This window comes from Polyodon spathula, unplaced genomic scaffold (genome assembly GCF_017654505.1).
Source record: "Polyodon spathula isolate WHYD16114869_AA unplaced genomic scaffold, ASM1765450v1 scaffolds_718, whole genome shotgun sequence".
NCBI lineage: Eukaryota > Metazoa > Chordata > Actinopteri > Acipenseriformes > Polyodontidae > Polyodon > Polyodon spathula.
Window position 1 is genome coordinate 1 of NW_024472207.1, and position 25,000 is coordinate 25,000.

The 25,000-nt window shown below is 41.5% G+C and overlaps 1 protein-coding gene across 1 annotated transcript; it reads left to right on the top strand.

The window, feature by feature from the left end:
• The first annotated feature begins 1,498 nt into the window (after positions 1-1,498).
• On the top strand, positions 1,499-24,652 carry LOC121308462 (general transcription factor II-I repeat domain-containing protein 1-like). Its single transcript, XM_041240877.1, has 24 exons — positions 1,499-1,776; positions 2,083-2,372; positions 3,145-3,240; positions 3,739-3,822; positions 4,663-4,846; positions 6,095-6,120; positions 6,394-6,502; positions 7,062-7,105; positions 8,151-8,231; positions 10,976-11,062; positions 12,750-12,809; positions 13,386-13,451; positions 13,795-13,978; positions 14,249-14,307; positions 14,690-14,761; positions 16,586-16,669; positions 18,032-18,215; positions 18,711-18,739; positions 19,044-19,091; positions 19,435-19,512; positions 20,515-20,707; positions 21,534-21,571; positions 21,919-22,031; positions 23,137-24,652. The coding sequence occupies exons 1-24, from the start codon at positions 1,499-1,501 to the stop codon at positions 23,203-23,205; spliced, it is 2,556 nt and encodes an 851-aa protein (XP_041096811.1). The 3' UTR covers positions 23,206-24,652.
• Positions 24,653-25,000: the final 348 nt, after the last annotated feature.

Consider the following 25,000-nt stretch of genomic DNA (forward strand, 5'->3'; position numbering starts at 1 on the left):
ACACTGTATCTCTCTCTCTCTCTCTCTCTCTCTCTCTCTCTCTCTCTCTCTCTCTCTCTCTCTCTCTCTCTCTCTCTCTCTCTCATGGGTGCACGTGTGTAGTTGTCTGGTGAAGTTGTGTTAGTGATTTGAGGTGTGATTGGAATGTAGTAATGGAGTGACTGGTTGCTAATTACCCCTGGTCATGCCCTATTAAAGGAATGAGTTGTGTAGGAGATGAGTTGTGAAGGAGTGTGCTGTGAGTAAGTGTGGAACACTGGGATAGCTGTGCTTGGGTGTTGTACTTGGGCTGTGTGTGTTTAGAAGTGTTTTTGTTCAAACTGTTATTTTGTTCTTGTGTTTTGTGTTTCTTAAAAGTGCACAGAAAGTGCTGAAGTACAGATTCTGTATCCGGGTTGCTATTTCTGCCGCTGGCCTGTCTTGACTGCAAGTCACGTTACCACTATATATATATATATGTACACACACACACACACACACACACACACACACACACACACACACACACACACACACAGCCAGCACTCCCATATCTGACCCTATTCAATTTTGACTGCAGTGATGGTTAAACGAGTGTGACGCATATCTGATTATTTCATTTTGGCCCGTTCCAAGCCTTGTCCGTTTTTCAGGGAAAACAAAAAAGATACAATATCAAAAATACATATCTGAAAGGACTGCGTTTTAAAATAAGCAGGCTTCCATTTAGATGCACTGTATTGGTTTTGTTGGTACAGTACTATATTTTCAACAGAAGTTTGTTAATTCAGAACGATATGATTCTGAAAATATCACTTGCCAAAAGACCCGACACGTGGACTGTAATATAGTACATACTTTTAAATCTTCTGCGTATTGTAGCAGTATGTAAAATTCCCCATTAACGACCCAACAGGAAAATGAAATCTGCATGTTATCCATGCACAGACCTGCATACAACGTAAAAGGCAATGCAATTTAGCAAAAGATTAAAAAAAATACCAGTTTCCAGTATCCATAGTCAGTATTCAGAATTGCAGAATACAGTGCTCGATAAGGCCCTAATGTCGCTGTTAACTGGCAAATGAAAATGCATAAAAACAGCTAAAGATCACACTTAAAAAAATATGCATCACAGCATCTAAAACTGTCAATGACTAACTGTTACATTACCGCAGCTTGTCTCGTTCGCTTTGTTTTTGCTGCATGTGAAACTGGAGGAAGCGCTGTGTAACTGCACAATACAGACAGACGGGTTTGGCGTGCGAGGAAAGAAAAGAAAACAAAACTGTGGGCTGTGACGGATAAGCAAGTGCATTGTAACACTGAAGAGATGGGCTTTGTATCAGAAAACTGGTGATGGAGTCAGAAATCGCATTCCGTGTTTATAATGGGGATTGATTTTATTAATATAAGGGCGGTAAAACGCGACTGACGTGTATCTGGGTAACAGATATCCGAGTGCTGACTGTATTATATATATTAATGAATATATATTTTAACTCTATCATATGTTATGATGCTTAGTTCCAACTATGAGCAGCCACCCTGGTTCCTCCTGAGCTGGAGTGCCTTGTATCTGCCGGTAATGCTGCTGTGCTGCTTGTGTGCAGGTGAGGCTGTTGGGAAGAGCAGCTTAGTGCCTGTGCCTTACGAGCGGGTGCTGAAGGAGCCTGGCTCGCTGGGGGTCCTCGGCCTGCCTGAGGGGGTGTCGTTGAGGAAGCCCTCCGAGTACGACACCAAAACCTTAATGAAGATCCTGGAGCAAAGCAATCGCCTCCGCTTCGTCGTCAAGAGGTGAGCCCAAAACTCTCAGCATTTCGTTTCCTCAGAGCTTCAACATAGTGAGAATGGTTATAACCAATCAGAGAAGCCCGCCATTACAGTGCTGTTTTATGATACACAACGGCTTTAATGTTGACGAGTCTACATGTGTACAACATTGTGCATGTGGAAAGCACTTTGAATAAATAACCTGACACTGCACACACTGTACTGTAGAAACACACTGATTCTCTATATTTCACATGCATATCTGTGACGTCTTTAATAACAACAAAAGACCTCTCTCCCCTCTCTCTCTCTCTCTCTCTCTCTCCTCAGGCCTCTTGAGGAGCCACCCCCTCGCGATTCGAAGCCATCCTTGGAACTGAACCGCACCTCGTCCGGCAACAAGTGCCTGCACAACCACACTGCCAAACCATCCAATCAGGAGGTGCCGTCCAGCAGCGTCATGCTCTCCAGCTTCCTGTATGGGATCCCGCTTCCTGCCGAGGCCAAGCAAGAGCTGCCACCCCCCACCTCTCTCCCTGGAGCTCTGGGGAAGGAGCTCCAGAGCAGCTGGGCCCAGGCAGGGGAGAGTACCAGGCCAGCCAAGGACTGCACAGACAACGGTAAAGGATCTAATCCACTAGGGGCTACAATCTTGGCCTTTTTTATTGAACCTATTAATCTGAGCATGTGACAACCAAAGCTTTCAAATCAGTCTTCTTGACGCTTGTCCTGAAATAGTTCAAGTAAAACAGGCAAGCTTTACTGTCATCGCGTATGTCTCTCATGTTCCTACACGAAAGACGCACACATCGTGGTGAAGGTGAATTTCACTTTTTAATTAAGTTTTTCTCGTAATAGTAATAATGGTGTTTTATCTGTGATGAAAATGTGTCCCTTGGAGATGTTTTAATGCTACTCTTCCGGTTGAGTGTATTCTACTGCACAGGTTTGCATGAAGGAACACAGTCTTGCAGTACAAGAACTAGAACCTTCAGAAGCAACTCTGTGTTCCTGTGAAGATGCAGCATTGCAAAGAGTAGCCACAAAAAACTAATATACCATTAATAACATATTTCATATAGGAAAATGTGAGATCTAAAAACTCATAGATAATGCATATATTATGTTAACTCCTATATAATTTAAACAACTAATAATGTATTTTTATGTTTAGTTTCAAGACATATTTGAGAGTCTTTTGGATGTCACTTGCACAGAAAATGATATATAGAGATATTGTGAATAACAAACAGGAATACATTAGGTGAGGTAACTGCAACATTTTAGAGTTGCTCTCTAAATTTAGTTGAAAATGCTCCTTCATTTCTAATATCGAAGTGCCTGCCCATTTCGAGCACTGGCCCTATCATAGTATTTGCTCTCTTTTTTCAGGTGACAGATTGGGGATCCCAGGGGAGTTTGGTCAGACCTCCCAGGGAGTGCACATCTCCAAGCGGCTCCTGTTCTCCATGGTGCACGAGAAAACAGGTGAGCACCACTGCATGCTTCTGTGGGCAGCTGGTCAGAGCCAAGCAGACTGACTGAAGAGCCTGTTCAACATTACCTGAATAAGCAATGCAAAGAACTTCTAGCCAGACATTTCACACTTAGAAACATCGGGGGAGAAGTATGTTAAATGTAAAGCATCTGATGTTTTACTTATTGTAAAAATGGTAAAGTACAACCTGACTTAGTGTAATATGTTGAAATAAAGACAGATTTAAACATGTTTAAATCGGGAATTGAAACTAATGTCCAATGAAAGACACTAAGATATTGGCTTCATTCTTGACACATTAACTGTTTTCAGTGATTCTCTAGATTGAGTTTGATTTGTGGGTATCTTACGTCAGATTATATGGAACACATTCTCATTCCCAGGATCCATTTTCTCAAATTGCTTCCTATTATAATAGAAATGCTCGCTCTGTTCCAGCTCTTTCGTATTGTGCCCTTCTCTGCATCTGATTTTCTTTTCTTTGGCAGATAAATGGGACCCGTTTATCATGGAAACGGAGGATATTAACACACTACGGGAATGCGTGCAGATACTATTCAACAGCAGATATGGTAAGCAAATGGAAATTAGACATGGGTGTGCTAGCTGGGGTTATTATCTCCAATTCTTCTTTACCATTCCATTTGTGTAGGAAGTACTGTGTGAAAATTGTAAAAATGCTTCAGACACTCCTGTTCGATTTAAGGGCCGTGGTGGTGAGTGTCTTTACTGGATACTACACTACTGTGTGCTGGGTGAGTGGAGTATTCATTAAAGGCATTGTGCTGGGTGAGTTTGCTATTTCGAATCCTGGCTGCGCTGAGTTGCTGGGGGCCCACAGGGAAGAGCTGCATTTGTGCTCCCGCAGGGTTAGGGTGAGACAGTTCATCTTCTTGCCCTTCAGCTACCCCTCCTGGTTAGGTCTGGGCCTGTCCAACAGGGTTCAGTAGCTTTGGTTCAGCCAGTGAAAGGAGACAATTTGCTTGACAGCGGGAATGGAGGTTGTCTTTAGTCCTCCTAGATTGATAGTGGTTTGTTTCTGTGAGGTCACATTAAAACTGGATAGAAAATGTATTTGATTTACTGGCTAGAAATGAAATGCCTTTTATTGTTGTGTTTTTTTTACTTATTTTAGAGGAACATTAATCTCTGCTAGGCGGTAAAAGAAAACTAGTGGAAAAACATTAAATGTACCCAACATGTACTATATTAAACCGATCAGGTGAGAATGTATGGCCCTCGCTTGCATCTGTCATGTATTTGGTAGTTGTTTCTTCGGCCTTTGGAAGCCAGATTAAGATACCCTTGCCTCCCGGGCTTTGACATCCCTGTTTCTAAATGTAAAGTGCAGTAACAATGCCGTTGTCGCTTGTGAACATGGCAGCTGATGCTGTCTGCTGTGTGATTTGCAGCAGAGGCTCTTGGGTTGGATCACATGGTCCCCGTGCCATACAGGAAGATCGCGTGCGACCCCGAGGCAGTGGAGATCATCGGCATCCCTGACAAAATCCCCTTCAAGCGGCCCTGCACCTACGGGGTCCCCAAACTCAAACGCATCCTGGAGGAGAGGCACGCTATCCGCTTCGTTGTGAAACGGTAAACTGCGATGTACAGATCCACAGGGGTGAACATTAATCTGCACAGCGATGATTCCTACCGGTACAGTCAGAGAAACTCGTTAAGGGTACCCAGTTATCTTATTGTTTGTATCGCACTTTGTTTCAGTCATCACATCCTGGTGACTTTTTAAAACTCTGCTGGTGCACCTCTGCAGGCTCTGTTGAGGTTCAAGTGCAGCTGGTACACCAGAGTGTAACCATTAACCTGTCCCCCTGCAACACTGCGCCCCAAGGAGATGGGTGCACACTCTGATGTACTAGTGTAGAAGAGAGATGTTTGAGCGCTCTATTGAGGCTCCAGGGGTGCTTCAAACTTCTGAATTTTAAAAACATCCCCAGTGGATGTTGGAAATGGCACAATTGTTCTGTTGTGGTGTTTCTTGCTGGTGTATTTTTTAGCTCCACTTGAGGCATCAATAGTTTGTCTTGTCCTAAACTATGGATGAATGTATTAAACATTCAACCAGAAATCATTTTGCAATGTGAAGTTGAACATGATGGCGAGACACTATGGTTTTGAAGTTTAAACACAGCTCATAGGATGCGCCCTATAGCCTGGAGATCGCTAGTTCGAATCCAGGCTATGTCATTGCCGATCTGTGACTGGGAGTTCCCAGGGGGCAGCGCACAATTGGCCGAGAGCCACCCGGGTAGGTAGGGCTTAGGTCGGCAGGCAATCCACGGTTCACCGCGCACCAGCAACCCCTGTGGCTGATAGGGTGCCTGCGGGTCTGCAGTGGAGCCACTCAGATCTGTGTTGTCTTCCGGCACTATAGGTATAATGACTTCACTGTGGATCTGCAGTGCAAATAAAGATGGCTTGGCAGGGAAACGTTTCGGAAGACGTGTGTGTCAGCCGCCGTTCCCTGAGTCACCAGGGAGTTGCAGCGGTGAACCGGGATTATTAAAAACATTTGCCGATTCCAAATTGGGGAGAAAACTGGGGTAAAATCATTGGCAACGACTACATTTTATAAAAAAATAAAAAAATAAAAAATAAAAACACAGCTCACATTAAACATAGTCCCTGACCTAAACAGTACCCCTGTCAATCTAAAAGGAATGGGCTGCATCCCAACATGGATCATTTTCTGTCGTCTTTGTTTATTTGTCTTGGAAGGGCTATTGCTAAAAAGAGTATTAGCTGTACTTCTGAGGAATGATCCTGCCGGCTGCATGTATTCATTCACACAAGCAAGCTAACGACTCTGTCTCTTATCTGCAGGATGTTCGACGAGAGGATTTTTACAGGTAATTATTAAATACTGATTGGAATAAATTGTCTTGTTTTTATCATTCTTTTTGTTGTATGCTCGGAACTAAAATCAAAAACTTGTTGCGTTCAGCCTGCATCGTGTGGCTTTATGTGTTTATGGTGTAACGTGGTATTTAATAAATGCCAAGGACTGGCCAGGATCCTGGTGCTGTCTTTGTTTATGTCTGAACAGAGCTGTAGAACAGGGAGCTAACGCAGTGAATGCGTCGCTGTGTGATCTGATTGAAGGTTGTTTTGAGTTTATAAAGCAGGGGGCAAGGCTTCGAAGGAGGCAGGGCTGCAGGACGCTGGCTCTCCCTTGGAAGACATCTCTGCAGAGACTGCGCTTGACCTGGCTGTGAACACACACAATAGCAGGTAGGGAAACTCAATGGCGTTCATGAAGAAGATATGACAAGTGCAATTGCTCTGCCATTAACTTGTATTGGGATTCCAGATCAATTGTCATTCTGCCATAAAATAACACAGTACAGTTTGGATAAACAAACATCACATAGGCTCCCATTGACATCACAGGACAGCAGCCGGAATATTATTCATTGCGTTGAAGTGAACTGTTGGAATGTCTAAAAAGCTCATACATTAGTCGCAAGCACACCTGAGTTTTACATATCTTTTGAGAATCACTTATCCAATTGTGATGAAACTTGGTAAGGACATTCTTTAGCACAAGAGAGTTTCACAAATTAGGAGAAAATTGGCAAATCTGCACATCTGTCTGGCCATGTGTCATTCAGCTATACAGCAAGTCACTCTTTCATTTTTACATGTGCATTTAGTGACTCCAGGTCACGGTGGTCAGCCTGTTCATGGCAGTGGTGGCTCTAGTTTAGTATTTACAGTCATGGCAGGGGATGCATGCTACTAATATGCGTTTTGTACTTTGTTAAACTGACGGTTCATGTTGTTTTTGCAGATGTACCAGTTCCTGTGTCAGTCCTACACAAGACTGTGAAGCAGGTACGTTTGCTGTGCCAGTTTATCTGCTGTTTTGGGATCATTTAAAGTAAAAAAACATTAAAACATCATCCTTGACTTTTAAATTCCTCGGATTCTAAAAACCGTTTCAAAGCTGAGCAGGATGATCCTGTACAATGTTTTGGGAAGGCCTCAATGTTTTGGCAGGCTGCTCATTCATAATTGCCAGCTGTCGGTGTTCAGCCCAGAGATTCCTGCTTTTTGATTCATTCTCCGCTTCTCACAGGTGCAGTCTCTGTTTAATAGGCACGTGGCACAGCGTAAATTGTTCAAAAGTAACCGTCTCGGTTGTTCGATGGAACTCAGAATTTGTTAGAAACATTAGTTATTAGTGGAATTGTATTTAAATGTACAGCACAATGCAAATGATAAGGGATTTTCATTTACTGCACAATATTATCTGTTCTGTCAAACTGATTTTGAGTTTGTTATATCACATCTGCTGGTTAAGTCACGACAAACAGGTTCACATTGGAACTATGAAAGGAACTGTGGAAGACACATTTAGTAAGATTTGATCACTTCTGGTTTGTATATATGGGTTATATATGTTAATATGTACAGGAAAAAAAGGAAAAATAACAAGAGATGCATGAAATATCCCTGTCTTATACTTATATTTTTAAAGAAATATTTGGGCGTCTTTTTCAGTGAAGACATTCTAAAGAAATGGTGCAGCTCTATGCAGTGTTTTCAGTCATTTACCAGAAGCAAACTAAACCAGCAATGGGTAAATTTCACGAAAATTGTGAAATCTATGATAACCGTGAAATCTACAGCCTTAATTATGAAGGATGTTTTAATTTGAAAGAACACAATGCACACTGTAGTTAAAGCCTCTCTTTTTTAATGTCAGTTAGTAGTGTATTGAACTTGACACTTGGGACAAAACAAGATGTACTGAAATGTGACATTTTGATTGAGAGTGGCTTCGTGATTGATAATAACAGATACTTCATCCTGCACACTGGATATTGTAAACTGTATGGCGTGTGTGTCACTGTATAAAGTACCTGTCTGTTTCCAGGGGCGTGGGGAGAAGCAGGCCCTGTAAAGAAGATTAAAGCCGAGCCTGTGGATGAAGACATCATTCAGGTCACAGTCCCTGGTGAGCTGGGCTCCAGCCTGTAGCACTGAGAGGCCTGTGTTGGCACTGTGTTCCAGAACCCAGTGCAGTGTTTACACCTTCGCTCTGTCCCCTGCTCTCTGTATCACAGCAATATATTTCTAAACAGCATCGTAACCCTGATATTTTATTCATACACCACGAATCCTCTCAGGAATACCGTTCTCAGATTTTACTTGTGAGCCAGGACAAAGAGCATTTCTGTTTGAAACATTGTGTCCAGGTCCTGCTTCCTGTTGGGAGCCTGTGCTGTGTTTCCACATCCAGCCCTCGTTTCAGAGCACTGGCATTGCAGCAGGAGGAGAAGGAACTGGATACATGACACAGATCACAAGTGGGGCTGTTTTTTATTCACGGTAAAAAATGGCTTATTCCACAGTCTAGAAATAGATATTTCATGGTTTAAACCTAATATTTATTACAGCAGAGTTATTGTACAACAAATGTTCCTAAACATTTAAATGCTTACCTGAAATATTGTAAATGCTAAATTTGTACAATATTCTGTTTATGTCCACCTTTTAAAAATTTGTTTCATCATCAGTGAATTGTCAAACAAAAAAAAAACAAATAAATGTAAAAATAAGACACGTGAAATGTGCAGATCTTTAGCAGAAATATTTCGGATCTTTTGATGCAGGTGTCTTTTTTGTTGAAGACATTTTAAAGAAATCGTGCAGCTCTGTGCAGTGTGTTCAGTCATTTACCGGGAGCAAACTAAACAGACTATCTGATTCCTAAATGCAGTGCAAACGGTAGTGTGTCAATAAGGCAAACCTCTGCTGTATTTGTGCTAAAAAATCTGTATATTACAGTATTCTTTGAAAAATGGGAATTTTCACAGGAATTACGTATTACAATGGGTACATTTCACAGAAATTGTGAAATCTGTGATCTACCGTGAAGAAAGTACAGCCTTAATCGGAAAACAAATTCTCCTGGCAAAAGCACCCGAGTACAAGTTGAGAACCGAATTCCTTTGTTGATTTGTGTGTGATCTCTATCACACTGTATCTTCTAATCTTTTGTTTAAACTAGCGGTTCTCAATCTGTGGTCTGCGGAAAGGTTGCATAATTACAGAAAGGAAGCAGCAGCACAGTTTATAGATCCCATTGCAACCCCAGAAATTGAGCCCTGAAGAACTAATCTACAGAAGCAGGAAGAACGTGCATACACGGAGAATATCTCCAAGTTTAAATAGGTCTAAACTCTCCGTCATACATAGTTGTGGAGTGTCTAAAATGTATTCTTTACTGGAGAGTTTGTGTATTGCGCTCACATGCACTCGGCACAGCAGCTTTTAAGTAGGGGAGGATAACACACAACAGGGCGTGCGTTGTGTTGCATTAACCTACTGCTGTAGTTGCGTTGGAGGCAGTGAAGAAACACGCACAAGCCCAGAGTGTTATCCTGCGTATAAAAGAGATACAATAAAAAGTGAAGTGTTTTTATTTGTAAAAAAATTAAATAAATTATTATATATCCTTCCGCTTTGGAGACAAGCAAGGTCATATTTGTTGGAAACATTAAACTGGAGGTTTTCAACATTTCCATTTATTGTAATTATAAAATGAATGAAGCCACTGCGCTGCTCTCAATCTTTCCATAAACAGAGCTGGTATAACCCGCAATGTTAGCCTTGTTGCTGACCTAGCATTTATAAATGCCAATCATGTATTTTTGTTGATAGTGAAAAGATACAGAAAAGGAGGCAAAGACACAGTTCACTGTCCACGCATTACTACCGCTTAATGCTTGGTCACTAACAGGCTATCATTGCGGTTTATGTCAGCACTGTTTCTGAAGCGATTGAGACCAGCACAGAGGCTAACACAACACAATTGAGTGCTCTTTACCAGCCGAATTACGCACTGAAGCATACCCTATCGTAACAGACCGTTTTAGATTTTCAGGACAAACTGTTTTTAAGTCGATTACCATTTCTTTGTTTCACAAACTAATAAGCTGCTGCCAAAGCATTTTTTTTGATTTCATGAAGTTGTTGACTTGTTTAATCTTTGTGTCTCGTGCTTTTTGTTTTTTCTTGTAATTCGAGCCGCTTGTCCACTGTCATGCCTCCGAAAAGATCAAATGTGACGAAAACTCATTTTTAAAACTTGAGAAGACCTCTCACAACAATGTGTATATTATATTGTTTAGTATGTTGTGTATTGATCATGTATTAATTGAACTGTGCTTCAGCAAAAATAAGTTTCTCTGTGCTTTGTACAGTACTATATAACTGCATGGTTAACAGTCCTCAACAGCCAATCAGAGTGCAGCATGCAAACATTCATTTTATAAATAAAGATTATAGCTGGAGAGTCACAGCTCTGACTGTGCTGGTACCTCATGGCTGTATTGTACTTCACAGATTATTAATTCACACAGATCAATTTCTGCTGTAATTTTCAATTTAAAAATAAAACGATTCATTTTTTTCCCCCTCTCTGTAAATTTGCTTAGAAAAATAACTAGAACCATTCTTTTAAAACTCAATTTGCTCATAGAAATAGGCCCACCCGTCTCATTAAAACAAAGAAAGTTGTCTACGGTTATTCTTTGTACTGTAATGGTTCATGTGCTTATTTTTCAGTCCGCTATACTGTTTACTGTGTGGTCTGCCAAGATCAAAACAAAAATCCAGGTGGTCAGTGGTTTAAGAACAACTGGTTTAAACCCTTTCCATGTTGACAACCCGAAATCTTTCCGTTTCCTTTCCCAGACGTGTCCGCCTCTTCTGAAGAAGTGAGCGAGTCCGGCCCTGACCTCGTTACTCTGGAGACCAGCCGTGTTCCAGAACAGAACGCAGGTAATCACGACCTTTACCCTGGACACTAGCCGTGTTCCAGAACAGAACGCAGGTAATCACGACCTTTACCCTGGACACTAGCTGTGTTCCAGAACAGAACACAGGTAATAATCACGACCTTTACCCTGGACATTAGCCGTGTTCCACCCTGGACACTAGCTGTGTTCCAGAACAGAATGCAGGTAATAATCACGACCTTTACCCTGGACACTAGCCGTGTTCCAGAACAGAATGCAGGTAATCACGACCTTTACCCTGGACACTAGCCGTGTTCCAGAACAAAGCACAGGCAGTCGCAACCTTCTCATCTCCAAGCAGCAGCACCTCCATCTGGAACAGCAGTAGCACAGGACCAAGCCTGGCAGAGTCTGCCTGCAGTCAGCCTCATTGTTTTAGGGAGGTACATTGCAGAGTGCATCAACACTGCTTACAGTGGCACCACAGTTATCCAGACACTTCCCCTAAATTTCAATATGCCATAGTTTGTATACAGTGTCTTGTACAGTAGGGTGTACTTCTGTTTGTTAGAAGTAGGGCTTCTATTGCTTATATTGAGCTATTTTCAAGTTTTATGTAAATCAGGTTTTTTTTAAGGGTCTTTTGCTTTTTATTTACTGTATGAAATTATTGTTTTTGGTTACTTTCCAAAATGCTCAATATGTATATATGCTCAATGTGTACACTTCAATTCTACCTTCTTTCGTTTGCTGTCTCTTCCACAATGAAAGGCGGTGTTCTTTGTTTTATTTTTGTTGTGTTGTTCACCAATTTGTGAATGAGTGTGGGCATTTCAGAACAGACTACCGGCCACTTTTTAAAAGACGCACTGAAAATAATTTTTCTTTCAAATGGATTAGGACGCAATTATAATGCGGCTGATTATATTCTAGTGCGGTTCATTTAAATAAATCTACAACATTCATCAGTTTAATTACAGTAACGGCAAACCATTTAAGAATGCTGGTGTCTAATCAGAAACATTTTTTTAATCGAATAATTTTTATCACATAATTTATCACATTCCTGCTGTTAAAATCAAGGGGTTCTGGTTTTGGGCACACTCTCTATAATCCAGCCTTGCTGGAGCTGTTTGTTTTTTTTCTTGTAAGAATGTAAGTGTTTGTAATCTGTGTATAATAACTGCAGTCATTGTTTTTATTGAATGGGTTGCCAAGCCATTTTGTTTGCCAGTGATTCACTGGGATCTTTCAAGAGATGCCTGGATGTGGTTCTGGCATCAATCAGCTATGATAAACTAGATGATTAATAGACTTCTGTTTGTAACTTAGTGTGTTTTTTAATTCCAGACAATAGAGTATTGTGTATAGTTGTAGTGTATTCTTACACTACAGTGTTGTGTGTAGTTGTTGTGGTGTATTCGTACAGTGTTGTGTGTAGCTGTCGCGGTGTGTTCGCACAGTGTTGTGTGTAATTGTCGCGGTGTATTCGTACAGTGTGGTGTGTTCACACAGTGTTGTGTGTAGCTGTCGCGGTGTGTTCGCACAGTGTTGTGTGTAATTGTCGTGGTGTATTCGTACAGTGTGGTGTGTTCACAGTGTTGTGCGTAGTTGTCGTGGTGTGTTCGCACAGTGTTGTGTGTAGTTGTCGTGGTGTCTTCCCTATGCTGTCTATTCACTCGTATCTCTGTCAGTTTGCTCTGAGTTTCTGTAACGAGCTTCCTTCTCAGTTTCAGATGAAGGAACAGGAGATGATCACACTCCCCCAGTTACACAGAGGACTACCGAAGGTGAGAAATCACACAAACTCGAGCTGATATTAAACCAAGACTTTAAAAATCGATTATCACTGGCCCGCATCCTTTGCTTTGGTTCTTCAGTTGTTGTTGTTGTGTTTTTTTTTTGTTCTTTTTTTACTTCAGAAGTCATTAGATACCAGAAAGCAGCGGCACATTTTCATCTATAGCATTATTTTTTTAAATATCAGCATTATTAAAGTATAAAAAACAAGCAAATTACCTTCAACACATGACTGTGGTGACCAGTAATCATATTGCAGTTTATACCAGCGTTTAGAAAAACCCTTATCTATTTTGATGAAATTTGGTTTGAAAAGTCTTTTGCACAAGTTTTTGAGAGAATCAGAACTGTATCTAGAGAGCTGCTTACCCAATCTTGATGAAAGTGTTTGTCAGCAGGAGCTGCTCCTTTGTTCTGACTGCCTGTCATAGACCTATGTAACCCAAGCTAGATCAGCCAGTGTGATCTAGTGCACAGCTGTGTAATTCCAGCAACAAAATCGGATCCTTAGTACCAGTTACAGATGATTGATCCCGACTAATTCCAGTCATGCTTTCTCATTCCAGAGGACCTGGGAGAGATTATTCTGCACCTAAGGAAGCAGGTGGAAAGCCTTTTTAATGCCAAGTATGGTGAGTAGTCCAGCACAGCCGCTCCACGTGCAAAATGCTTGCTTAGCAGCACTGCTTTATTCTCCGTTGAATTCCATTCAACTGTCATGGACCTTGACTTTCAGCCTTGTTCTGTTCATTTCTGCTTGTGCTAATATTCCCTCATGCACAGACGCTCATGGGCATATCACCTTGTACTACACAATACAAAAGTGTTACCTGATTTAATCACATTTGTTACAGTAAATTAGTTCTTGACATTCTTGACATAATTCACTGATGGTGAAAGAAGAATGTCTTTAAAAGTTGGACATCATTTTTAGTTTGTGTAAAATTCAGTAATTGCATCTCCCTTGTTCCCCAGCGGAGGCCCTGGGTCTCCCTGAGCCCGCCCGGGTTCCCTACTCCAAGTTCCAGACGTACCCCGAGGACCTGTCTGTGACGGGCCTCCCTGATGGCATGGCATTCCGCCGGCCCAACTGCTTCGGCATCTCCAAGCTGCGCAAGATCCTGTCCGCCAGCGACCACGTGCGATTCCACATCAAGCGGTGAGCAAGCTCGGTGACCCTCCCTGCCCCCGGGCAGGGTCACTCTCTTCAACCACCCCTGCTGGCCTGCGGACATTTCTTCAAAAGATCACAGTGCATGTTGTACCAGTCTTGGTAGAAATCTTGTCTGGGGGTAAAATCGTTTAGGAAACATGTAAATGGGTAACATTTGGGGTGGCAGCGCGCTGTCAGAAGGCTTTAAGATCAGTCTGAGATTCTGTAGGAAGTTTTGGGGATCTGTCTCTCTGAACCCCTTTTATTCTTTTCCAGACCAGAGCTGCTAACTGAAGGCTTGAAGCTTGACGCTCATCAACCCCCCAGCAACCCAGGTGAGTGACATTTAAACAAGTAGAGAACTGCTTCTCAGGATAGGGTGATGATGAAGAAGACACCTGTCTGTTCATGGATCACAGCATTGACACTGTAAAAGAATGACACTGACTGTAAAGACAGCTTTATATTTACCTGGCTTGTATGCTGTTGGTGGCTGCCACTGATTTGAAGGTTGACTTGATGTCTGCTTGACTTTTGGTGATGTTTGCAAGGATCATACTTGCAAGTGTAGTTAAAGTTTCCTCGCTGAAAGCTAAGAGAAACTGCTCCACAAATCTGTCGGCTTATCACCTTTACACACAGATCCGCACACAGACCTGCGATTGTATTTGTCCTCCATGCAATGTGGTAACGCAGCTGTTTTATCTTTCTCTGCAGGTGTGGAACTGCACTCCAAGGACTCTGGAATGGATGAATTACAAGCTGCAGCAAAGAGACCTGGGTACTCGGGTAAGTATAGTTTAACACACCCTGCAGGAAAGCAACGTTTTGAGAAAAATTGAACTATAGAAACTATAGGTTTGCTGGAAATAAGATGAGCCGTTGCAGATGCCTGTATTTGTAACCTGCCTCCATTAAATCCAATTGACTGAGACATTTCAGAACATCTCCCAATCAAATCGGTTCCTGCATGGTCAGATAGGATAGGTTTTTATGGGCTGCACACTGTCACAAACTTTACAAGAGCTCCTGTGAAAGGCAATCAGAAAGGAAACGTATAGAATATAGTATAAGGCACTGTACGGTACAAGCCAATATCCACTCCACAAGTCAGATTGCTTACTGGCCGCCCTGACCTTGTGAAAATCAGCTTGTATCTTACACCTCACCTTGTACTATATACACTATCCATCACTTACACCATCCAGGGTTATTTCGGGCAGCCGTTTATATCGGGCAAATAGCGTTTGCTATTCTCATTGATTTCAATAACAAAGGCACTGTTTATACCATGTTAAGCATGCCGGATATTTCAGGCAAACTCAGCTGTTTGGATCTTGTCGTGTATCATTCACAGAGATTTAAATAGCAAACGCACTGCTTATAATGTAGTAATCGCTCTTACTAACCCACCAGTCAGCTGTTTTGACCTGGTTTTACCTTGCCATTCACATAGATTTCAATAAAAAAGGCAGCACTTTACTGTAGGAAAAGCTTGACAGATCGATCAATCAGCTGTTTGCACCTCGTTACTGAGCGATTACCCCTGTATTGTACCTTGGCTATTTAATCCCTGTACACAGTGTCGGGTTTACAGTCTGAAAAAACAGTACTGACAGCAACAGCAAGCACGGCTGGAAAGAGATGAGCACCAGCATGAAATAACAGATAACATTTCTCTGTGAATGCTGTGTGCTTGCTAAAGCGTGCTTGAAACTCTGTCAGTCAGCAAACAGTGCAACATTGCTTAAAAAAAGCAGGGTTTTCTGTAGTTGAGGAGGAGAGTGCTGACAAATACAACCGAAACTGAAACTCTGGCAACACCAGAGGGGATGTCAGAGGAAGAATCCTCAGCTGTGTCACCTTGGCGACCAGGACGCTCTGCCTGAAACAGACACCGATGACGGAAGCATGCGTGTTTTTAACGCTGTGGAGTGGCATCCGGATATAAAGCTGAATTGGGATTTTTTAGAAAACGCTGACAAAGTCTGCCGACCCATACTTGCAAAAACAGACCGTCCAGATGCGTATCACAGAGTTCTTGGCTGGAAACAATCTGCAGTAATGTAGCCTGCCTGTTCTGTATATTTCTGCACTGGCATTACTTTTTTGCACTTACCTTTTATACGTTCATAGGTTTAATGTTTTTTTTTTTATTAGTGTAATGCGTATCTTTAATAAAGATTTTTAACCGCTATTCCCATCGTTGTTGTGTGGGAGTTTATACCGTCTGTCGCTTACTGCCGGTGAATCACGTTCACACAAACGCGCCCGCTGTAAGAGGTGGTGACTCTATTATTTTTGTATAACATATAGTTAAAAAATTATAATTTATACAGTATATCTAAATTTAATGTGACATAGTTTCCATCTACTACAATCTGATACAAAGTCATTTCCAGTGGGTGTTTCACATCAGTACCAGGGTCTGCTTTATTTGATCGTATTTTTAGTTTAAGTACAGTTGGAGACTGGTTTAGTAGCTTAGTCTTTAAGAATTGCAGTTCAGTATAACCCAGTTAGGTTAATGTATCTTTTATACAATGCATAGCAGCCCCCCTCTTGTTTGGGCTCCTCAGTAATGCCGGGGTTCCCTTGTGTTTCGATCGGCAGACAGTTTGGAAGCGAAGCTCTCCAGGATCGACTTGGCCAACAATCTGAGAGAGCAGGTGCAGGACCTCTTCAACAGGAAATACGGTGAGGAGAGGGGTGGGGCCAGTGCTCTGACTGAACAAGGGAATTATATATACATTGGTCTTTGCTTGTGTTTTCTATGTTGGAATATACAGGTGAGACAACACTATACAAGTAAACATTGCTGCTGCTGCTAGCTCCGTTTCACTTCAGTGGTGCAGCTGGAGCCCGGTCACTGCACAGTGATCCCATACCTGCTGGAAGCAGTTTCACACAGCATTGCACACTTCTCTGCATTAATGGCATTTATGCAGATATTTCCACGGATAGTAAAAGTACTTTCTGGTTCAAATCCAATATCTGTTCACAAAACAAAACTTTGAGGAGTTCAAAAAATGTTTTGTCAAAGTTTGATATTCATGAAACTGTTAACGTACTGCACGCAGGAAATAAAAATATACATTATAAATATCATATGAGAGATACTGAAATTGGAGAAGGAATCTATGAAAAAGACCTAGGAGTTTGTGTTGACTCAGAAATGTCTTCATCTAGACAGTGTGGGGAAGCTATAAAAAAGGCTAACAAGATGCTCGGATACATTGTGAAAAGTGTTGAATTTAAATCAAGAGAAGTAATGTTAAAACTGTACAATGCACTAGTAAGACCTCATCTTGAATATTGTGTGCAGTTCTGGTCACCTCGCTATAAAAAAGATATTGCTGCTCTAGAAAGAGTGCAAAGAAGAGCGACCAGAATTATTCTGGGCTTAAAAGGCATGTCATATGCAGACAGGCTAAAAGAATTGAATCTGTTCACTCTTGAACAAAGAAGACTACGCGGCGACCTAATTCAAGCATTCAAAATTTTAAAAGGTATTGACAATGTCGACCCAAGGGACTTTTTTGACCTGAAAAAAGAAACAAGGACCAGGGGTCACAAATGGAGATTAGACAAAGGGGCATTCAGAACAGAAAATAGGAGGCACTTTTTTACACAGAGAATTGTGAGGGTCTGGAACCAACTCACCAGTAATGTTGTTGAAGCTGACACCCTAGGATCCTTCAAGAAGCTGCTTGATGAGATTCTGGGATCAATAAGCTACTAATAACCAAACGAGCAAGATGGGCCGAATGGCTTCCTCTCGTTTGTAAACTTTTTTATGTTCTTATGTTCTTAGCAAGTGTAACAGGGCCGAGGCTGAGCACGAACCCCGCACACAAGCAAGCATCTTAACCGCAATGCAAAAGAGCCGGACTCATCTGCATTCTTGATTGTAGAGCTTTTAACCTCCTCTCATCTCACTGACAGGGACAGAATCCCACAACACTGCCTGTTACACAGGCAACAGTCTAGTGTCATGAATAAAAATCTGGAGTTCATTTAGTTCTAACAGGTGTGTTTTTGAATTTGCCCGTGGCCCAGGTGAGGCTCTGGGTATTAAGTACCCGGTTCAGGTCCCCTACAAGCGGATAAAGAGCAACCCGGGCTCGGTGATCATCGAGGGCCTGCCCCCTGGGATCCCCTTCAGGAAACCCTGTACCTTCGGCTCCCAGAACCTGGAGCGAATCCTGTCTGTCGCTGACAAGATCCACTTCACCATCACCAGGTAGGGGGCGCCATGGGGCTGTGCAGCTGTGATGCACACCAGCTCAGAAGAGCAGGCTCATTTAAAGTACCCCAAGTGACTCGCCTGGTAAAGGCACGACCTGTGGTGTGCAGGGCGAGTCATACAGTCAGGGGTCCTTCAGTTCTTTTGAGCTGTTTTGCAATTAAGGGTTATAGGAATTGGACATTCTACATTGGAGAGAAAATGGGGAGAAAATAAGTAAATGGAGATAAAAAAAAAAAAAATTATATATGTGAAGCACAATCATTCTTAGGGGAATGGAGAAAGGAATGAGGAAGGCTGTTAGGATTCTCCAGACAAGCTCAAAGCAGGTGAAAACTGATAGAGGAAAATTATAACACTGGAGCAACAGAGCCCAGATTGCAACCACCATGCATTCAAATGCTGTGTGAAGCTGTTTACGCTCTAATAATGTTATGATCAACATTTATTGGCTGCTTATCTTGACCTATCTTCTGTGTATCTCTTCAACAGGCCTTTCCAAGGACTTATCCCAAAACCCGGTAGGAAGCCATTTTTTACATTTGTGAACAGAAGCAGCTGCCCTCTGTGTGCCGGGCTGACTAGATAATGTGCTGAAAGAAATGCTGTACGCATTAAAGAACAAGGGATGGAGGGTTTTATATAAGTCTATGGGCTAGACTCTCAGTTACTTACTCCAAATCGTCATTTTAGTTTTTCTGAATGGAGACAATGCCAATTAAATGTCTAAAATGAAGAGGAAACCACTTAATACTTCATTTAAGCCCCTGAATCAAAAGTATTAATTGTTTATTTCTTCACTAATCACTTTCCTCTTTCCCGCAGCTCCGAGGAGAATCACCTTGTTAAAAAAGGCCTACGCTTCCATAAGCGGTGAGTACTGTTGTCGACACATCTTGTATCCTGCCAGTGCCTCAGTGTATGTGCACACGAGTTATTAAAAACAGTGTCCCACAATCATGGTCACAATGGAATAGGATTCCTGGGTACATGTTTACTACATTACACTATAATTGGCCTTCTGTGACCTCTGCTTCTTCAGAAACCACATATGGTTGGCTTACCAGTTTGTTTAAATTGTCCACAGTGGTTTCAGCTGCAGGTACAAACTTTCTGACTACAAAAGATGTTTGAAAACAGACTTCTGAGTTAACACCTGTTGGATGTGGTGCTCCATATGTAACTAGAAGTGTTCCTCGTTTCTTTTTCCTCACAGAAGATGAAGAGGTAAACCGGATGGGAGAGAAGGTGATTCTGCGTGAGCAGGTGAAGGAGCTCTTCAATGAAAGATACGGTGAGTTTATTTAATATTAATGCAGCATAGCAATTCGTTTTTGTTTTAAACAAAAATAATGTGTTTAATAATGTCTCGGCCAATCAAAACACCCGATTTAAAGATATGGATAGTGGCATTAACTATGCATTGTCTTATTTTCTTTGAATTAATATGATTTATAATAATGTAATATGTATAGTTGACACTGTCTGTTACAGTGTGTTTTATAGTTGTTGTGGATGTGCAAGTGGTTCATAATATAGTTGAACCTGTCATAGCCGATCTTGTAAGATACAATTCCCTCTATTAACCGATGGGCCTCTGGCATGTGTCATTTACACAGGCTGCTACCAGCTGAACGGTACAGATGGAAACGGATCAGTCCACATTTCATTGTGTGTCTAAAACATTAAATTCAGCTCTAGCAGGACAGAATGGATTCATCTGCAGAGAGGAAAAAAAGAAAAGATGTTTGGGAACTCGGTTTCACTTTTTACATGCTGTCACTTCACGTAGCTGCGCGGTTTAACCATGTTAAATAAAACAAAACAAGGGATTATGATAATGACTTCCTGTTAAAAAGCTGGAAGCAGATTCTTCCGCTGCCCTCCAAGCCAGTCTGTGTTTGTGTCCACGATATCTTCTGGTGGTTCCTGTCTCGGGTTAACAGACAAATAAATAAATGAAAGTATTACTTTTGCATAGACTGTTTTGTGAATTGCCAAATAGTGTTTTCCAATCAGTAGAGGTGCAGTACCATACTTTAGTGTTACTCATCTACCTGACATATGTGTTCATTTATATTGCCCCAGCATTAATAAAGCAACTGCAATGTAGTATAAGGACTCCCTCTGAGATCTCCTCTGAGGTTCCACTGTATATATGTATGTGTGGCATATGTGTTTTAACAGTGGTAGAAACCTACTGTACGTGGAACTGCATTGCAGTGAAACTTTTACTGGGACAGCTAACCTGATTGCAACTAATCTGACCCCCTGTGTTCCCCCTCTCCTCGCTCAGGTGAGGCTCTAGGACTGGACCGGCCAGTCTTGGTTCCCTACAAGCTGATCCGGGGCAGTCCTGACTCCATTGAGGTGTCAGGACTGCCAGAGGAGATCCCCTTCCGGAACCCCAACACGTATGACATCACCCGTCTGGAGAAGATCCTGCAACACAGGGAGCAGGTCAAGATGCTCGTCAAGATCCAGCTACAGTAAGTGGAAACAGCCACCAGGGGGCACCCCCTCCATCCACAGACAGGGCAAACTGTAGCTAAGCAACTACAAAACAGGCCAAACATTGATTCCGAGTTACATACACACACTGTAGTTGTGGGTTCTAGTGGAACTATCTCTTGTCTTAAATGTCTAGAAAAACAAATGAAATAACAGACTTTTCACATTGAAGAAATTGAAAAAAAGACTTCCAGTGGAAATGTTTGCCATTACATATATTTTGTTTCTTTTAGTATTTTCTAAATGTAGCTCTACTGAGTGTTATATAGTTATGAATTTCTTAAATGTCAATTTTTATTTTTTTTAAATCTGGCAAGTAATTAATTCATTTCCCAGTTTTATGACTCAATGTCAGAGTTAATACTGTAGGACAGAAAGCCACACTTGTACTGGCAGTAAACCATATTTAACAGGCATATCTCGTACTGCACTGAAACTACACTGACTTAATTGTTGTTATGACTTTATCTACGCAATGTGGAGTCCATGGTACTTGTTTGGTAGCAGCGATGACTCGGTCGATTACAATTCCAACAAGTTTTATTTGCCTGGTTAGAACACAGACCATTCAAACCACACTAAGCAAATGTACAGACTGTCATTGGCACATAATATCTGAACTATGCAATAACACAAATTTGAAGTTCCAAGTTGTCTGTCTGTTGTAGCCATTTTCACCCATGGAAAAGGATGAGATTTGGGTAATGTTGATATGGGGCAGTCTTTCACGTGTGCATGTGGACCAGAAGGGTTCCTGCAGAGACTACAATACAATGCCTAATGTTTATTCTGTTTGGTTCACAGGCCTTTTGCAGAAATTTGCACACAAGCACCCAAAACAGGTGAGATACATTTCAAAGAGTTTGGTAGATAAAGAATCACAAAAGTATCAGCTCCCATGTAGTCGTGTAGGGCCCTGTTCACAAAGCTTTAACCCCAGGGCTGTTTTTTAGGCTTGTTTTGATGGATTCAATAAATAGTGCTGTTCATAAAGCTTTTGTAGACTGGTGCTGTCTTTATTAACAACATCCTAAAAAAGATTACAATACGTTTTTTTTTGTTTGTTTGTTTTTTTTTTAATTAACATCTGGGAATGTGATTTGTTAATACTTTTAGTTCACTCAACTCGTTACTTTTTGGGGAGGTGTAATTGTAATTTTTATTTTTTTATTTCTTGTTTCCATGACAGCGAATGAAGGCTCGGCCCACAAGCGTAAACGGAAGAGGCTTCCAGGTGGAGGCAATGTGCCCGCTTCCTCGGGGGTGGAGTCAAGCACGGCAGCCAATCAGATTCCTGTGATGGTAAGGACAGCAGTTATCTTATATGGACAAGCGAGCATCTTAACCACTGTACAAAAGAGCCAGGTTCGTCTGCATTCATGGGGTAGAGCGTTTAACCTCATCTCTCTACAACGGGACGGAATCCGTTACAGTACCAAGATAACAAAGTTGAGGCTGGGAGCGACCTGGCAAGCACGCGCACACACAACAAGCAAGCGTCTTAACCACTGTACAGAAGAGCCAGGCAACACAAACTGCAGTCAATTCTCGCTAATACCAGTTTAAGACAGTGTGTCTTTATAATTCCTATTGTCAGTGATCTAAAGCCAAATGCATGCTGTGAGTTTTATTGACGTTACACAGAGATGAAAAATCTCCTCTCATTGATGGTTTTCAGCTTTTACTCAGTCCCCCGGGGCTACTGTGTTTTTTTATGTTTTTTTTTAAATGAACTGCATTAAAACCTGCACGTCCCATTCTGATCACAGGCATTAAGGTATTGATCAAATTAGAAATGCTGAGGACTTGCACCTACAACTTGCTGCTCTTACTGTATGCTGTTTCTTTAGAATGGTTGGCAGTGTTTGTGGGAATGTTGAAATCTGCAGCAACATCTTTCCTTTTCTTGTATGAAAGGATAGTGCACGTTTTTACATGAGCACTATGGTAACTCGAAATGCATCATAGGATCTGCAGTCCCCAGTCAGCACTAACACGCAGTACAGAGACGCTAATCTGGATGCAAGATGAAATATTTCCCTGTATCCTTTACACACCGGGACGTTTAGCTTTGGCTTTATTCACTTTTATTTTCCATGGGAGGGCCAAAATAATTCACGCTCACAGGAAAGTCATGTTAAGTGAATTGGTATTATTAGAAGTAATTTACGATAAGCGACTGCTAAGTTTAGACAGTTCATACTATCAGGAAATTCATCTGATCCGAGTTCGTTTTAATCTGAATTGACTGTATGTAATTTAGTCATAGCAGGCTTGTCTTTTTGCAAAGTTACTGAAAGTTTAATAATTTACCTTTTTAACATGTTTGTCTTGAAAGGTTCTTGCCATAGTGACTGCAGAGGTTAAATGCTTTTGACAAGTGACTTGTGTTTCTTTTTTTTCACAGCAGTGGCCCATGTATATGCTGGACTATAGTGGAGTGAATGCCCAGGTGCCTGGGCAAGTGAAATACTAGAAGCCCAACACAGGGCAGCATATTAACACAAGGACAATTGAGAAGTATTTATGAATAGCAATATATAACATATTGCTGATGGATGTCTGTGCCACCGAATAGCACCATGGATCCGGGGACTTACTGCAACATGTTAACCAATCAGAACAAAGCTACAGCTGCATGCTTCGCCAGGCTGGGAGACAGTGAGGGCCGGACGGGAAAGCAATAGGTTTCATTGTCTCTTACTTTACATCCACAATGTCAGAACACTTCGATTCTTGGGTAAAGTGACCAGTACGTTTTCAGTAGACATGCCTTCTTCGTGTTATGAGTTTTTAGTAACCCATTCAAATGTAGGAATATCGAACGGTATCTGTATTTGAAAGACTGGTTCAACAGCAAGTCAAATTAATAATAAGCCTTACCAACAAACAAATCCATAGATACTGTTTTGATATCTATTTTGTGATAGGGGTGTGTGTGGAATTTGAAATTCCAGGAAGAAGCAGCCCATGAGAATGTGATGCACATTGCAGCTCCAGACTAGTATAAAATGAATAATTATTATTTCTTAATTATGTTAAGAATCATTTTCTTAAATAAATTTGCTACACCCAGACTACAGTGTGTGTATCGGGGCCCTGTGGCTGTATATGCCTATGTTAAACAGTTTCCCCTTTTAGTGGTGGTACATTATGTATAGAATTAGGTGTGAATACCACCTAGTATTACCGGTACACCTACTGTAGATGGGAAGAGGTGGTAAATAAGAGTGGTTTTATTTCTGAAGTGTAAAAACACCACTACGTGCACAGCTGAGCTCACAACACTGATGAAAGCATTGGCTGGCATTGTGGTCTGCTTGAGTTACTTTTGCTGGTTTTACCTCTGGATTGATTTCAAGGCCAGTAGTCTGGGAGTTAACTAATACCAAAGCTCTGGCACTGGTGTGCAGACATGACAAAGTCATTACACTGCCACTCAAACACATACTGTTACTCATCGACTGTGGAGGGCAGCTGCTGCATCGAAGCACATCGATGCTGAACTGGTCAAGTCTGTAATAACTGGAGAAATTCTAGTGAGTGATAGGAAATTTGCCAGGGAGGGTGGGCGCTAGAGCTCTGATTTTTAATAACTATGAATTACTACAATAATGAATGTACTCGCGTACACACACAGTCTTCACTCCCAATTTAAAGACATTACATCTCACTGTAGATGACTGGACGAAATTGTCAGCAATCTTATTTACATCTAGATCTATCTAGTAGCAGAGTTCCGATAAATATACCCACGTGCTGCTACAACTGTTTAAATAATGTAGCTGTCATTATTCTTTTCATTGTTTCATTGATTACATCCTGAACACTTCTTTACGCTTTAGAACTTAAAAGTCTGTTTCAAAGCTCTTTTCAAAATGTCCGCTCTAGTGCACTGGGGTTTGAGAGGAGCGATTTAAAAAAAAAAAAAAAATACATTTTTTAAAAAAGTGCTCTGGCTTTTCTGTCCCGTACCACATCATGGATCGTTACTGCTGTGTTACCTGTCTGACAATGTGGGCAATAATCCTGACACTATCAGTGCACTAGAGCAGGCATTTCGAAAAGAGCTTTGAAACAGATTTTAAAGTTATAAGTGTAACATAGATTTACAGGTGTGTTATTTAAATCGTAGCAGCACGTGGGGGCATGTATCGCTATATTTTTTGGAACCCTGCTACTTACTGTAAGGATAGCAAGATGATTCAGCCTATCCCATTGATGACAGAAGATAGTTCTTAAAGGGTACATAAGGACCTTTTTATTGTATT